The following is a 16,153-nucleotide window of genomic DNA, read 5'->3' on the forward strand; positions in this document are numbered from 1 at the left end:
GGTGATATGGATAGTCTATGGGAGTCTTAAGGATAGTCTATCAGGGTGATATGGATAGTCTATGGGAGTCTTAAGGATAGTCTATCAGGGTGATATGGATAGTCTATGGGAGTCTTAAGGATAGTCTATCAGGGTGATATGGATAGTCTATGGGAGTCTTAAGGATAGTCTATCAGGGTGATATGGATAGTCTATGGGAGTCTTAAGGATAGTCTATCAGGGTGATATGGATAGTCTATGGGAGTCTTAAGGATAGTCTATCAGGGTGATATGGATAGTCTATGGGAGTCTTAAGGATAGTCTATCAGGGTGATATGGATAGTCTATGGGAGTCTTAAGGATAGTCTATCAAAGTGATATGGATAGTCTATGGGAGTCTTAAGGATAGTCTATCAGGGTGATATGGATAGTCTATGGGAGTCTTAAGGATAGTCTATCAGGGTGATATGGATAGTCTATGGGAGTCTTAAGGATAGTCTATCAGGGTGATATGGATAGTCTATGGGAGTCTTAAGGATAGTCTATCAGGGTGATATGGATAGTCTATGGGAGTCTTAAGGATAGTCTATCAGGGTGATATGGATAGTCTATGGGAGTCTTAAGGATAGTCTATCAGGGTGATATGGATAGTCTATGGGAGTCTTAAGGATAGTCTATCAGGGTGATATGGATAGTCTATGGGAGTCTTAAGGATAGTCTATCAGGGTGATATGGATAGTCTATGGGAGTCTTAAGGATAGTCTATCAGGGTGATATGGATAGTCTATGGGAGTCTTAAGGATAGTCTATCAGGGTGATATGGATAGTCTATGGGAGTCTTAAGGATAGTCTATCAGGGTGATATGGATAGTCTATGGGAGTCTTAAGGATAGTCTATCAGGGTGATATGGATAGTCTATGGGAGTCTTAAGGATAGTCTATCAGGGTGATATGGATAGTCTATGGGAGTCTTAAGGATAGTCTATCAGGGTGATATGGATAGTCTATGGGAGTCTTAAGGATAGTCTATCAGGGTGATATGGATAGTCTATGAGAGTCTTAAGGACAGTCTTTCAATGTGATAAACAGTATCAGTGTGATAAAGACAGTTTATCAGGGTGATGTGGACAGTCAAGTATATTAGGGTAATATGCACAGTCTATCAAGGTGATAAGGACTGTTTAACAGGGAGATCTGGACAATCTGTTTTGTTGGACAGCCTATTGGTCAAGCTCACCTAAACGACCATAGTCTCCTTCACCCCATGTGTAAAGCTGACCATCAACAGTTACTGCTGCACTGTGTCTGTAACCTGCTGACATACACTTCACTACCTGCAACAGTTCACACAAAACACACACATTAACATTTTTTTATAATACATGCTGAGAAAGGTGTGAGGTAAGCCTTATAATCATTTTTAAAAATTATGGAGTTTGCAGCCTTACCATAAAATAAGGGCAAGTACAACTAAATAAATCAGGCAATATATGGTACTACAAGAAGTTTAAAACAATAAAGTAACACTGACCTTTTGACATAAGGGACCCTGGATCAGTTTAGGACTTTTCTGTGTATGATTTCCACCAAGTCCTAATTTTCCATAGTCACCTGAACACCAACAGTTGTGAGTTTAACAGTGACAAAGATAAAAACTACTTTCAGAAAATGTATGGTTAAATACCATATGTGAAGGTTTTTATGGAACCATTTTCTACTTAGTTTCAATCTGTAATGATAAAGAACTGTCTCCCATTATACTTAATTTTCTTTGACTAAATTTCCCTTGTTGATACTTACCATCTCCCCAGCTGAAGAGTTCACCATCTGTTGTGAGAGCTAGTGTATGTCCATCTGAGCCTTTAGAAGATGAAATTTTTTTAATGACTGCAGGTGGGTCAAATGTTAACTTTCTGGGCATGGTCTGATTGTTGGAGTCTCCTAGACCAAGGCGGCCATAGCTGCCCTTCCCACAAGCACTCACACTTCCATCTGGGTGCAGCAGGAATGAGCAGAATTGACCAGCCTCTACCTGGGGAAGAGAGACACAGGTAGGATGCAGCAGTACTTAAAGGAATATGAAGGACAGTAATAGTTTAGTACAATACGGCATAGTACTCAGATAAATGTGATAAACAATACTAAGAGGAACATAAATGGCATAAGCAATAACAAACTAGTAGAGAAATGTAATACACAATAATATAACAGTACTTAGAGGATGCAAATGGGACAAGCAATAACTAACTAGTACTTGGAGAAATATAATACACAATATTATAACAGTACTTAGAGGATTTAAATGGCATAAGATATAACAACATAGTATTAGGAGGAATGTAAACTGATAGCATTACATACCAAGGTGGTGCTGGGCTGGCATGTTTTTACAATCACACAGCAACATATTGATAGTTACACAAGACCATATTGACAGTCACACAAGACTATACTTACAGTCACACAACACCATATTGACAGTCACACAAGACTATACTTACAATCACACAGCAACATATTGACACACAACACAGCAACATATTGACAGTCACACAAGATTATATTGATAGCCACACAACACCATATTGACAGTTACACAAGACTATACTTACAATCACACAGTAACATACTGACACACAACACAACACCATATTGACACACAAGATTATACTGACAGCCACACAACACCATATTGACAGTCCCACAAGACCCTACTGACAGTCTCACAAAAAATGAGACGACAGCCACACAACACCATGTCTGACAGTCCCACTGACCTGCTGACAGTCAGCAAACACGGTGGTGATCTTTGGGGTCAAAATCTTCTCTTGGCTGCCCTCAGCCAGCTGATGACTGCTGTTACTCCCCCACACATAGACACTTGCAGGTGAGCTCTGGCTTGCTTTGTTACCATTGGATGCCTGAGCTGAAGGCTTGTACTCAATAGGGCCACTCCCTGTGTTGGTGTACTCATCAGCAGCACAATGGAGCTGGAAGTAGTTTACAAAAATAGTCTTCAGCCACCATCTTCAACTATTTATATAGGTAGTGTGGATAAAGATAAAAGAGATGAAACTTAAAAAATCATGTAAAGTGGTTACAAAAGCCATAGTTAATAAGGAAAAATAAAGACAAAAAGAAATTATTTTTAACTGTAATATTACACCAATGAAGGAAGTGATCACTATAAGAGATAAATGCATATTTTGTTAAGAATATTACTAATAGTATTAATATTTGAAAACAAGATGCTCAAATTTTTTTATTGTTGACTAACATTTTATCATAGACAAAAACTTAAATGTGACACACACCTAAAAATTATTTTTTTCTTTCTTTTAAATCTATTTGGTAAAAATATTTCTCATATTTTATTATGCTATTCATGTTTTCAGTTTAGTAACACAGAATTAATCTCTTTCGGTTACTACAGCTTAATGATTTTGTTTGTTTGCATATTCTAACAATAGTACCTCCTCCAGAAGAAACATAGCAGCTTCAAACATGGGGATCATTCCTTCCTGATCAACAGATAGAGGTGTTCTAGCCACTCGACTAGAGTTGCTCTGCTAGAAGAAAAACAAAAATTCCTTCATCATGATATTAACTTCTTTTTTAATATATAAACTATAGGCATATTAAGCTAAAGACAAACAAATTCATTTTAATTGTTGGTCAGCTGTGTGGAGAGAGGGGGCCTGATACATGGGCAACATCTGGCTTTTCTCAACTTAAGGCCCAGGCTTTGCATTTTGATTTCCAAGGTGCAAACATCCAATCATCTATCTGACTATGGAGCCATTAATTCACCTTTGACCTTTCTTGGGATTGATCTCAGGCTCTCTAGCAAGACAAGACCAGAACAGAAAGTAAATCTAACAACTATTTAGTTATCCTTGCACCAGTGTGGCAAGTCACTATGTCTAGTGGTGTCCTCAACCAGGCTCATCTTTAACTCTACTTTATCAAATTACCAGAAGAATTGCTACATGCTACCTCCATGTGAGGGAAAGTAAAGGCAACTGGGCATAGTGCTAATACACTATCTCTTCATATACCAAGGCCACAGAAACAGGTGAACTCTACTTCACTTACCCCATAAACATTCAGGTTAAAAAAGAGAACTTTACTTTTTACCCCCATTTACTCTCATAAAATAATGTGATAAAGTAACTTCATCAGGAAATGAATAATTTTTTAAGAACTTATTTTAAAATTTCAGCTTTGTTGAATAAAATCAGAGGCCATAAACAACATCAAAGCACCACATATAAAAATGTGTAAAAATAAATACAAAAGTTTTTTTTTTAAATTATTAATGTCACAATAACAACTTACACTGCCTGTTGGTTTTTCAATCATCTGTGCTAAAACAGCTTTGAAAAATGTATTGTTGGTACGGCCATACTTATTCTCCACACCTTTCTTAGCCTCACACTGAGCAGTGGCAGAAACTTGCAGAGCCAAGTCCACCCAGTCCAGCAGATGGTGGAGTAGCCCACGCTGCATGGCAATGGCCAGCATCAGTTGAGAGGCAAGCTGCTGACCCTGTAGGTCTGCTCCTGACTGTGGGGTGGCTGCTAGGCGCAGGAATTTGGTCACAGAATTGAGAGACTCTGTACCTGGAATATCACAAGTTTTCATATCTGTATTTTAAGATATCTAACAAAATATTTTTTAAAATACACAATAAATCCACAGATTTTACTTTTGGTTTCAAATGGGTTCTTAAATGGGTCTGGCAGGAGATTTAATCTAAAATTTTTATTTCAGCTTATGTAAAAGTGCTTTTAAAAAGAACAATAATGTCTAAAATACATCAAAATCTGAAGTGTCATTGATATATTGACATTAAAAAGTCTTTATCATGAGGTTTTGTCTCATTTGAATTTGATATTAACGTTTCACTTTAAGATTTAATTGTATATATAATTAACAATTAATGCACTAAATTATTTTTAATAACAAAAAAAGATTGAGCACTCACCTAATGAGGTAAGTTTATTTTCATTAGCTAGCGACAAAGGTGGTAAAGAAGAAACAACATCTAAAGCTGTTATGAGGACATCATTGCAGGAGGAGACTTGTCCAGTGCTAGTAGCCAGAGCCCAGTTTTGACGGAACAATGAGAACAGCATACTGAGACCAGTCTTAACCCCAATTTTGATAAGAGCATCACTGCCCAATGGTGTAGATGCTTCTGCATGTTCAGGGCCCTGTGTTTTTTTGTTTTCTAATGCAGCTACAATAGGGATGGTTGAGCTCTCTAAAATGGCATGATATTTTTGTGAAACCGCATAGTACATACGTTGAAGTACAAGAACCCGTTTCATAAGAACCTGTCAAAATAGAATTCATTCAGTTGTTAAAATAGAATTCATTCACTTAATGTTGGGATCAATCATTGTTTACTCAAAAAACTTAAACTTACTTGAGTTTTTTCAAATGCATTTACAAGTTGTTTGAATTACTAAATTTAAATTACCTGTGCAAATGGTGTATTACTACTGACAACCTCTGCCAAAAACAGTTGATTTGATAACAGTGAATCTAGTAAATGTTCTTGCTCATCAATACTGTAGGATTCTGAGCTGAAACTAAAGTCAGGAAGTGTTGGTCCTTTGAGAAAAATCGCCTGCGGGGGGATGCATACAATCTCTTTGTTGGTGGCAAGGCGTTGATAGAGCCCTTCCAAATCATCTTTCAAAGTAAGGCTTTCACAGTCTTCTTCCACCCAAATAGAGTTGAAATGCTCAGTCCATTTAAACTTGAATCTCTGAAGGGCCATTCTAAACTGTCTGGTGTTACTGATTGGAAAGAAAAGCAAACTTTGAAAAAAAATTAAAACATACATCTAGTGGTAATAACACACACATATTTATATTATTAAAAATATTTAAATATATGCCAGATCAACTAACTATTCAATTGATATCTCCAAAGCGAAGCTGAATCATTAGGCAGAAGAATGAAATGTTGCTTTCAAAACAATAATAAACACACGACTAAAGCATGTTTATTTTTTTTTATTTTTAAGGAGTTTACGCTGTACTCAGTGGGCAGACCTAAATACTAGATCTAGTAATTCAGTGTTGATTTTATAAATAACATGCTGGATGGATGTAGTTGTAGATCCTTAACCATCCTAGCCCTGTATCTCAGGGATAGGGGCAGAGAAAAAAAAAGAACTCTAAAGTTTACTCTATAGTAAAATTTAAAAGTAGCTAGATCTAGGTCTAGGATTAAAGTAGGTGAATAACAGTCACAGACTGAGTCACAGTGAATCAAATTATACTAGATTTTCTAGATCTAGATTAGGGTTGTCGGTATCGGCCGAGATCGCGGTAAAAACATGACCCGAAATCGCCCATTACTTTCTGATACCGAGCGCACGAGATTTGGTTTTGCATACTAATAAGTTTTTAATATATGGTAATTAATTAAGTTTAAAAGGTCATTTCCTAATGTTAAATGAAAAGTAGAATGGTTTTCCCATTGTTTTGATGGCTTAGCGATCTGATTGCTCGCTGTCTCTGCTTTGGTCTTCCCCCTGTATGAAGGCTAGTTTCAAATACGTTGGAATCACGATTTTTTAAAAGGTTATTCTAGATGAGTGAAGATTACTGAGCAGACATATCTTATATATGTGGAAATGATATTTGTTTTTGGATATTTTGACTCTGACATTAGATATACTCGTTTAGAGGTGGTCACTGTATGTAGGTCGCGTTGCCACCATTGTTATATTTTTTCATCCCGATCTTCCGGCCTTAAGTTTGATCAACTAACAACAGCATTCTTATGGAATGTGCAAACAAATCTCCTAATTTTTTATTTCAAAATATATTTACATACCCATCTTTAATTTTTTCAGCTCTAGTTCTAGTTTTGCAGAATATGTTTTTCCTAAAATCCAATTTTGTCAGACTAGACTGACAAGAGTCAGACCTAGATCTAGATCTAGGTTACCTGTCTGTTGCTAACACTAGCATTGTGCTAACTGTAATTTTAAGTATTCAAGTTCTACTTACCCTTAGATATAGTTATATGCTGAAAATCAGAATCCATACACAATTCACACATAAAAACATTGATCTGATAACTTCATTTCACTTATTACAAAATGGCTTTTATATGGACTCTACTTCACCTGCCCAAAATAACAAGGCAGTTATAGACACATTACAGTGTTCAAGTAATTTACTTTAGATTTCTGACTATGGAGTTCTTTCATTCACTGTATTTATATAAAATATTGCTTTAGAAACCTTTTCATATTTGCGCAGCAGCTTTATAACAAAATGGCTTAAAGATGGACTCTACTTCACCTGCCCAAAATAATGAGGCAATTATATGCACATAACAGTGTTCAAGTCATTTACTTTAGATTTCTAACTTTGTAGTTCTTTCATTTGCTGTATTTATATAAAATATGGCTTTAGAAACATTTTCATATTTGCGCAGCACACAGTTTTTTGGGGTTATGGGAGGAAGCCAACACAAAAATATAAGTTCTGTATTATTTTTATTCATGTCAACAGCATTTACAAGTTCTATATATCATTTTAGTTAAACTCTGCAAATATGAACAAAATACAACTGCAAGTAAAATAACTATGCTCAATTTATTCAGGTATACCATGACTTGTCACAATTGGCCAATGCAAAAGCAAGGGGATTCCACCCCTCACAAAAAAATTCGCTAAAAAAAAACTATTTGAGCTAGACAGAAAATCTTTTTTGTTTTGTTTTCATATAGTTGAGCTCTACAAGAATATGTAATTTTTATTTTTATATGGTGATTAGTGTTTTTTTACCAAAATCCCTAATCTAGATCTAATTAAATTAAGTAATTAGTAATTATTAGGTCCTCTGTAAGTAATAAGTAATTGTAGGCTTAGTTAGACAGCATATAGATCTAGAATCTAGACCTAGAGTACTCTAGACTAAACTTAGATCTATTTTCTATATGCTAAAATATTTACTTAGAGTTTTAGCAGAATCAAAATGATTTGTGAATTTGAGCTTAAAAAAAAAACGTTGACTCCAACCAAACTCAGGACCACAAAGCTAGTTTACCTGTTTTTGGTGGGTAATTAAATACTATACATTCCTTTGCCTATACTTTAGATTCTAGTGGTGGGATTTCCCCTTTAACCCAGGCTAAGCCTATTTTGTCTTGTATAATTTTCCTTTAAGTTTGTTTTTTGGGGGTTTTATAGATTTGGTTGCCGGTAGGACTAGTTGGTGTCTAAGCTAAGACTATACGGTGTAAACTTCCGTCAGAAAGCGACCTTCACCTTAGTCAGGAGTTTCTGATTTTTAATCGAAATATTTAATTTTAAAATTGCATTCTTTAGTTACAAGAAATTAAACGAATGTTTCATTAACACTATGATGATGTAGATCTACGATTTGGATTTTTGCGACCATACATATGACGTTATACTGGAAGGAGTGTGTGTGTGTGTGTTTGTCGAGGAGGGGGTGACGGTGCTTGGTAAGCATTAAACATTAAAGGGGGGGGGGGATATGTACCGTCACACTTTATTATTTTAAAGAGCAGCTTAATACATATAGTAATTTTGTCAGTGAGACAATTTAAGGGCGGGGCAATCGACAAAAAAGTGTGACGACATTTATGACACCCCCCCCCCCCCCCCAACCAACTCTAGCCTTTTTTTTTTTTAAATTAGAATTTATATTTCTTTATCTATAGGCCTACTTTTACTAGCATCCATCTCCCACACTGGAGAAAAAAATGTCAGAAAGAAACCCTACACATATCATATATATATATATATATATATATATATATATATATATATATATATATATATATATATATATATATATATATATATATTAGTTACAGGCCTACCGTGCTATTTGGGGAAGGAGTAGAGGGAGGATCTTTTTTCTCCGGGGAAGGGGGGGGGGGGGTCACTTTAAATTTTCGGGAGGGGGACTAAAATTTCAGGGGGCGGGGGGGGGGGGGGCTGTAATTAACTTTCTTCGGGGGGGGGGGGGGGGGGCTGGAAGAAACTCTGGGGAGGATACGCCAATGTAATAGGCTAATAACCTGAGTTTCTTCTTTGGAAGGAGGGGGGGGGGCACATCAATACTTACGTGCGCAAAAACACACAAAATAATCCATTTACCCGCTCACATATATGTATACATATTATATATATATATATATATATATATATATATATATATATATATATATATATATATATATATATATATATATATATATATATACAAAGATGCACTTACAAAATTGTGTTCTGTGTGGGCACCAAATCTGTAGCCTCTAATCCAAATCTTTATTGGCATTTACAGAAACGACGATGAGAATCTGGTCCCTGTCTTCGTCAGCCCAAGACTATTTATTGTGTTGAGTATTTTCCCGACATCCATTCTGGTGCTGCTAATGCTGCCACCAGCTGCCGCTCAAGAAACTGCAACAGCTTGTGTCCAGTTATGTAGGGAAGCCATGTTTGACTCTAGTGTGTTTGTGGTTGTGGAGACCTTGGTGACTAGTAAAGTACCCTTTTGAACCTGATGGTCAGTAGGTAGGGCAAGTGAAGTAGATTACCTGTTTTAGTGACTTCAGCGTTTGAAGGGATAGTGTGGTCAGCACTATACCCAACCGCTTTTATTTTCCCTAACTTGAGTCAGGTACCCATCAGAGTTGGAGAGACTCAGGGATGTTTTGCTGAGACGAATCTGAGATTCGAATTCGAGACTTTTGGGATATCAGTCGTATGCTCTACTATCCGAGAGCACCGTTCCACAATTGGTAATTACGGTGGGGTTAATAAGTGGCTTGTTACTGAGAGACATATTTTTAATTAATTAATGGATGACCTGAGTTTGGGCTTAGGGAAGATATCGCAGACAAGCAGGATGTTGTTGTGGTAGGAGGTTGTTTGGTGGGACATCATACAACGTATGATTAGAACATTAATTTTTAGGCCTACATAATGGGTCAAAGGAAACCCATTTAAAATACGTGCAGTGTGTCTAAAGATCCCTGGATACACAGTATCTCCCTGATGGATACACGGTCTCTCTGCTAGCTCCATGGGTCTTCTATATGGGTCCCTGCCTGCAACATGGTCTCCAACACTCTCCCTGCTAGCCAGAGGCGTAGCGACCCTTCCCGGCGCCCCCTCAAACTTTCAATTTGTTTTTTCAACCCATTTTGACGCCCCCCTAAGGTCGGCGCCCGGGGACATATGTCCCCCCCCCCCCCCGTTACGCCTCTGCTACAATGCTACACGGTCTCTTACACTCTCCCTGCTAGTTACATGGGGGTCATCCATAAATGACGTCACGCTTTTTTTGACGATTTTTACCTCCCCCCTCCTCTCCGTCACACGTCGTCACAAAAAGCCAGACCTCCCCCTAAAATGACGTCACACATCAGCCTACAACCCCCCTCGAAATTGCTGTTGAATTTTTCTTAAAACATCGATATTTTTCCAAAATCTTGTCAGAACTCTGTCAACAGAGTATTTTGATCAATTCCAATGTATTAAAACCGTTTTCTAAAACGCGAAATAACGGCTAAAACTCGTTTTCTAACATTGCTTTTTTATAATACAAAAAAGTGACGTCACACCACCTGAACCCCCCCCCCTCCCCCTCATCACACACCGTCACAAAATTACGGACCCCCCCTCCCCCTACGAGTGTGACGTCATTTATGGACGACCCCATGATCTCCAACACTCTCCCTGCTAGCTACACGGTCTCAGAAGGACAGGATAACAAAGGACGGGATATCGATTTCTAATTATTTATGCATGTATGCACCCTTCTCAGTTTCTAATTATCTTATAGATAATCACGTTTAAATAATGTGATTCCAATAATTTATAAGAGAATGATTTATTTTCTAGAGGCATACCATTTTTTAATATAAAAAAAAGTGATGGCATAATAAACATAAGCCTAACTAGTTGAAGCGAATTTACTCTACCCTACCAAAACAAATAACCTATAATTGCTTACTAAAAATTTACTCAGCCTATATTCCCTAACGTGAGTTAACTACCCATCAGAGCTGGGTGGACTCAGGGACGTTCTACTTTGAGCTAAGATTCAAACTCGAGGCTTATAGGTTAGCAGTCTAGCGCTCTAACCTGGACATGGGTGTTTGCTCGCATCATTGATTTTTCTTTTTTACAAGTGATTGATTGGATTATAAATCAAGCTACAGGAAACAAACAGGTATCCAACTTGACGCATTGGCTTTGGTATATGGTATTTGCCTTCTCTCACATAGTCAACAACACATACTGGGCAAAACAAAGGTACTGGGTTAAAGAATCAGTAAAAGCAAGTCTAAATATTAACATCAATAAAAACACAAACAATGGACATGAACACTATCTGCACTAATGAAATATATACATGAAAGTGAACAGGAAGTTGTGACACATTTGAATGATCATTGAAGTGTAGCATCAAATGATGACGGTACAAACCAAGGTACTAGGCAAGAAATGCTTTTAACTTGCTGAAGCCGTTGTGCCATTTAAATGGACTTTCAAGAAACACTAAGATCAGCATCTTTGATAAAAGAAACAAGTACCTAAGACATCAACAAATAGAAAGACAGTCAATAAAATTATTAGACAGGCACTTAAGTGGAGCCCAGCAAAGAAGAGGAAAAAGGGGAGGTAAAAATATGTCAAGGTGGCAATCTATAGAGAGAAAGATGGGTAAGACAGGATTGTCAAAGCAATGAGCCACAAGCACAGTTCATTGGGAAATGTTTACCACTGCACTAGGCTCACACGTATTATGTCTAAAAAAAAAAATAACATTCATAAGAGTGAAGTAAGTAAAAGAACAACAATGAGATTATTATTGATTCTAAATAAAAACAAAATTGTAAAATTTTTAAAAACATTTTTATTCAACATTCATATTCATTAAGTTGACTGCTATAACTAAAAATCTAAAACTAGAAAAACAGGTCTCAAACTTTTGTAACCAGGAACTAGTTAAGGCATATGGGAATACAAAAATATTGAGACACTGGTTATTTCCTATCAACTCAAGTCTGTTTCCTGTTTGACTAATGGTTTAATGCTGCATTCATTTAAACATTTCAACCATTTCTATTCTAGCCAGAGGGAGAAGAAAAACTTAGATGAATGTAATAATAAATCTAATGTATAAATAAATATCAGTAAGTCTTCTTAAATATTTATCTGTATTAATCTGAGCTATCTAACCAGAAAAAAAATAAGTGTGCACAACACACACTCAGTTATACACAACATATTTTGTTGGTTTAAATTCCAGTTTATAAAAATTAACTGCAGAGTCACACATTTGTAGCATCCACATTTTAGCAGTCAACATGTTAATATTTTAGTGAAGTTTTGGTGAATGCTTTAAAATAATTTGAAATGATGGAGCAACTGATAACATGATTATGTCCCCTGATTTATGTTAAATCTTTAAAAACATAAACCAAGATCCAACATACTCTACTATTAAAATAAAAAACAATGCATAATAAACATGAATATCAGGGGGAAGAACCACACAAAATAAAAGGGATTTAAACATGTCATCAGGCAACAACAAACTATACAAACAAAATTCATAAATGTTGTCATAAATGATAGAAAATAAACTCAGTCATAAAAATATTGCTCTTTGCAAGCTCAGTATTACAATTTAATAAATCTGTATACATATATCAATACAGTTCTTTATAATATCAAGTATAAATATATCAGTCAGTGTATGTTACAAAACAAGAATAAAAGATATGTTGAAGATTATAGTTGTTGTTTTCAATATCATCTCACAAAAACATGTGTATCAAATCATATAAAAGAAAGTTAACTAAATATAGACAAGAAACAAAGCATACAATCTTTTTTGATTACTTACATCAATCTGCAAGTAAAATGCAGAATATTTTAATATACTTCAACTAATAAAAAATATTTATAAATTAGAAAGATAATCTCTGAAACCTCTCTTATGATGATAAACACTAGGATTAGGCTCAGCAGATATTGGTCCTTCAATCTCAATGCTAGAAAGGCAAAAAATAGAATGCTGCCTCACTTTAACATAAGAAGAAAATCAAGTTTCTCTGAACAGCCTATTCATGGTGCTAAACACTGCACAACAAAGAGGCTGGTTTAAATAGCTGTTCCATTGGAGCAGTCATTATATTTAGCCATCAATTAATTCTGATCATAATACATCCTTCTGTAACAATACATTCACCTGTAACAATGCATCCTTCAGTAACAATACATTGTTCGGTAATAATACATTTACCAGTAACAAAACATTCACCTGTAACAATACATTGTTTAGTAACAATACATCCTTCTGTAACAATACATTCACATGTAACAATACATTCACATGTAACAATACATCCTTCAGTAACAATACATTATTCAGTAACATCACATTCACCAGTAACAAAACATTCATCTGTAACAAAACATTCTTCAGTAACAATACATCCTTCTGTAACAATACATTCACATGTAACAATACGTTCACCTCCAACAATATATTCACCTGTTACAAAACATTCACACCTAACAAAATATCCACCTGAAAGTATAACAACACATTCTGCAGTAACAATACATTCTGCTTTAAAATAACATTTCCTATGAAAGAATGCTGTAAGTGTTGGAATAATAAAAAACAACAACGTGTAAACAGAACATTGGTCTTCAGAGTGAAAATATTGGTCTGAAACAACAGTGGAATTTAGTCACTTAAGTAGCTGGTGCACCCCAAACAAAAACTATTCAGAATGTAAAAGCTCTTAGAGAATATACACTTGAAACAACTTGTGCGGCTGATCACAGAGATATAGCAACATGAATTGGGGGCCCCAAACTTATATTTGTGCTGTCCAGATAGGCCTACATACCTATTTATAGGGACCACTTCCTCCCATTTACAAATTTATAAGAACCACTTCCTTACCAATTATAAATTTATAATAACCTTTTTCTCCTTATTTTAAAATTTATATGAACCAATTCCTCCACAGCTATACATACTTCCTCCCAAGTTACAAATGTATAGGGACTACTTCCTCCCTTGTTATAAATGTATAGGGACCATTGCCACTTATACACAGAACAATGTGGTGTACTGGGCTAATCACCCCCTCTGCTCCACCCAAGCTATTCACAATTGGTTGATATGAAACAACAGAATAACCTGATAACGGTCACTTCACATCAGCAGATATCATAGCCATTGCTTATTCTATCAATATATTTAAAAGGTTTCACTGTTAACAAAATAATTAGATATGTTTTTAAAATTAATTAATTTTAATAGCCTAGTGAATTAATTTGAATAATTTATTCAAATAATTAAATAATATAATTAATTTAAATAAATTCAATAATAATTTGAAGAAAATAATTTTTAAAAGATTCAATCAGTCCATTCAGGGTAAAGTCTAAGATCAATTATCCTAAGATCAATTATCCTAAGATCAATTATCCTAAGATCAATTATCCTAAGTTTCAAAATAAAATAAAAACATAATACAATTATATGCAGTACCTTTACATTTATATTTTATGATTTTTTCTACCAGAAGTACCATTTGAATACAATTGAATACATCACGATCAGGTAATCTATCGTTTTAGGTACGTAAAAATCGCCCGTGACTAGTAATGTGAAAAACAGGTGACTCCTTAAATTTTAATAATTTTTTCACATTTTGAGGAGGATTTATGTTTTGAAAAATACAAAAATGTTTCCTTGTTTCATTTATGTACCTGGTTTTAAACAATTGAATAAAAACTTTTCAGTAATAAATGAAGACTAGTGATGTTTCCAACAGATGCAACCATGCTCATTAACTATAGCAGCCATCTTGTTTAAGTTCTTTTTTGTAAACTTATAGCGCGAGATTCAGGGGAAGGCAACTCTATTTTACAAATGGCTGCTGTTTATATAGGAAATCTTGCTCGCAAACTGCTGTTTAAAGTTAATTTCTGGTCTATATTGATATATTTAGCCATTGATTTAGGTTTATTATTCATTTATCTATAATATTTGACACAAATATATCACAATATACTTTTATTAAAGCCTTGACAATGAGGTAACTTTTTCGTACATTACTAGCCGCTGCCAATTTTACGTACCTAAAACGATAGATTACCCACAATCAATAGGCCTATACATTACATTGCAATATCAATTACAGTAATGGTCTATAGTAGTAGATCTACATTACAAAGTTTTATTGATTTTTTAACCTCCAAATGTAGTCAAAATTTGTATTTTAAATATAGCAAAAGAATTATTGACTAGATCTGAAAGATTTTTTTTTTAAATGGAAGATAATCAAAAGATGAAATCTTTTTCAGCTTTCATCTGAAAGACGAGCTGAGTTTTACTGTTTTAAAAATCATACAATTACAAAAACATGGTAAAAGGAAAGCTAACAACGCTTTCTGAGACCAATATTTACAACATGGAAGCAGAGCATCTTTAAAAACAGATGGAATATATAGCGTAGAGATTATCAGAACATTCTTCTCAGAACAGGAATTTAAGTTGAAGACAACAGAACCTATCATGTTAGGCACCAGAGTTGTCTTCCCTAAACAGTTCACCAATCACAACAGTTAAAGGAAGTCCGGTGCTCCAAGAATTTATAAATAGTTTCCATCATTTTATGGTCCAATTATTTCTCTTCATAACCACAATTGTCCACAGCATTGATCTCTAGCTGAGTAGTGGTGTCAAACAGTCTTCCGATTCTCTAGGGAAAAGAAATTAAATAAGTGATTTTAAATGACAGCATAAGTGGCAAAACATGTTAACTAAAATACTGAATATTTCTCCACTTAAGATTAAGTGAATGCCTAAGAATGAATGTGACAAATAGGAAGAAGTTGAATAATTGAATAATTGAATATGTTATAACATTTAAAATTACTGTTAATATTAAATTTCATTTTTTGTTATAAAAAAGCAACATGTTTAAACAGTGCCAATATTATGACTCACACCATCCCAATAAATAAAACTGTAACAAAAATCTATGTGTACATACAAACATACATATATCCACATGCAGTTATTTTAGTGCATAATACTGTTCACAAATTTAAATAAATCAAGATTG

At 35.0% G+C, this 16,153-nt stretch overlaps 2 protein-coding genes across 10 annotated transcripts in view; both read right to left on the bottom strand.

Moving 5' to 3' along the window:
- LOC131951387 (putative E3 ubiquitin-protein ligase HERC1) overlaps nt 1-8,236 on the bottom strand; it is a 65,493-nt gene extending 57,257 nt beyond the window's left edge. For 4 of the 5 annotated variants that reach the window (XM_059313782.1, XM_059313783.1, XM_059313784.1 and 1 more), the window contains exons 1-9: nt 8,059-8,236; nt 5,465-5,786; nt 4,967-5,318; nt 4,318-4,601; nt 3,453-3,548; nt 2,757-2,969; nt 1,780-2,011; nt 1,511-1,590; nt 1,217-1,313 (exon numbers count right to left, since the gene is read on the bottom strand). In XM_059313782.1, coding sequence (XP_059169765.1) covers nt 1,217-1,313; nt 1,511-1,590; nt 1,780-2,011; nt 2,757-2,969; nt 3,453-3,548; nt 4,318-4,601; nt 4,967-5,318; nt 5,465-5,767 — 1,657 coding nt within the window. In that variant the 5' untranslated portion in view covers nt 5,768-5,786; nt 8,059-8,236. The remainder of the gene's footprint in view (nt 1-1,216; nt 1,314-1,510; nt 1,591-1,779; nt 2,012-2,756; nt 2,970-3,452; nt 3,549-4,317; nt 4,602-4,966; nt 5,319-5,464; nt 5,787-8,058) is intronic. The other variant, XM_059313781.1, reaches the window with a different exon arrangement.
- A 6,078-nt stretch (nt 8,237-14,314) lies between these two features.
- The window catches only part of LOC131951396 (natural resistance-associated macrophage protein 2-like), a 29,419-nt gene continuing 27,580 nt past the window's right edge, over nt 14,315-16,153 (bottom strand). For 4 of the 5 annotated variants that reach the window (XM_059313795.1, XM_059313798.1, XM_059313796.1 and 1 more), the window contains one exon: nt 14,321-15,787. In XM_059313795.1, the coding sequence (XP_059169778.1) occupies nt 15,710-15,787 (78 nt within the window). In that variant the 3' untranslated portion in view covers nt 14,321-15,709. Of the gene's footprint in view, nt 15,788-16,153 lie in introns of all 5 variants that reach the window. The other variant, XM_059313797.1, reaches the window with a different exon arrangement.

The sequence above is a fragment of the Physella acuta genome, unplaced genomic scaffold (genome assembly GCF_028476545.2).
Source record: "Physella acuta isolate Inbredline_101_S28 unplaced genomic scaffold, ASM2847654v3 ptg000810l, whole genome shotgun sequence".
NCBI lineage: Eukaryota > Metazoa > Mollusca > Gastropoda > Physidae > Physella > Physella acuta.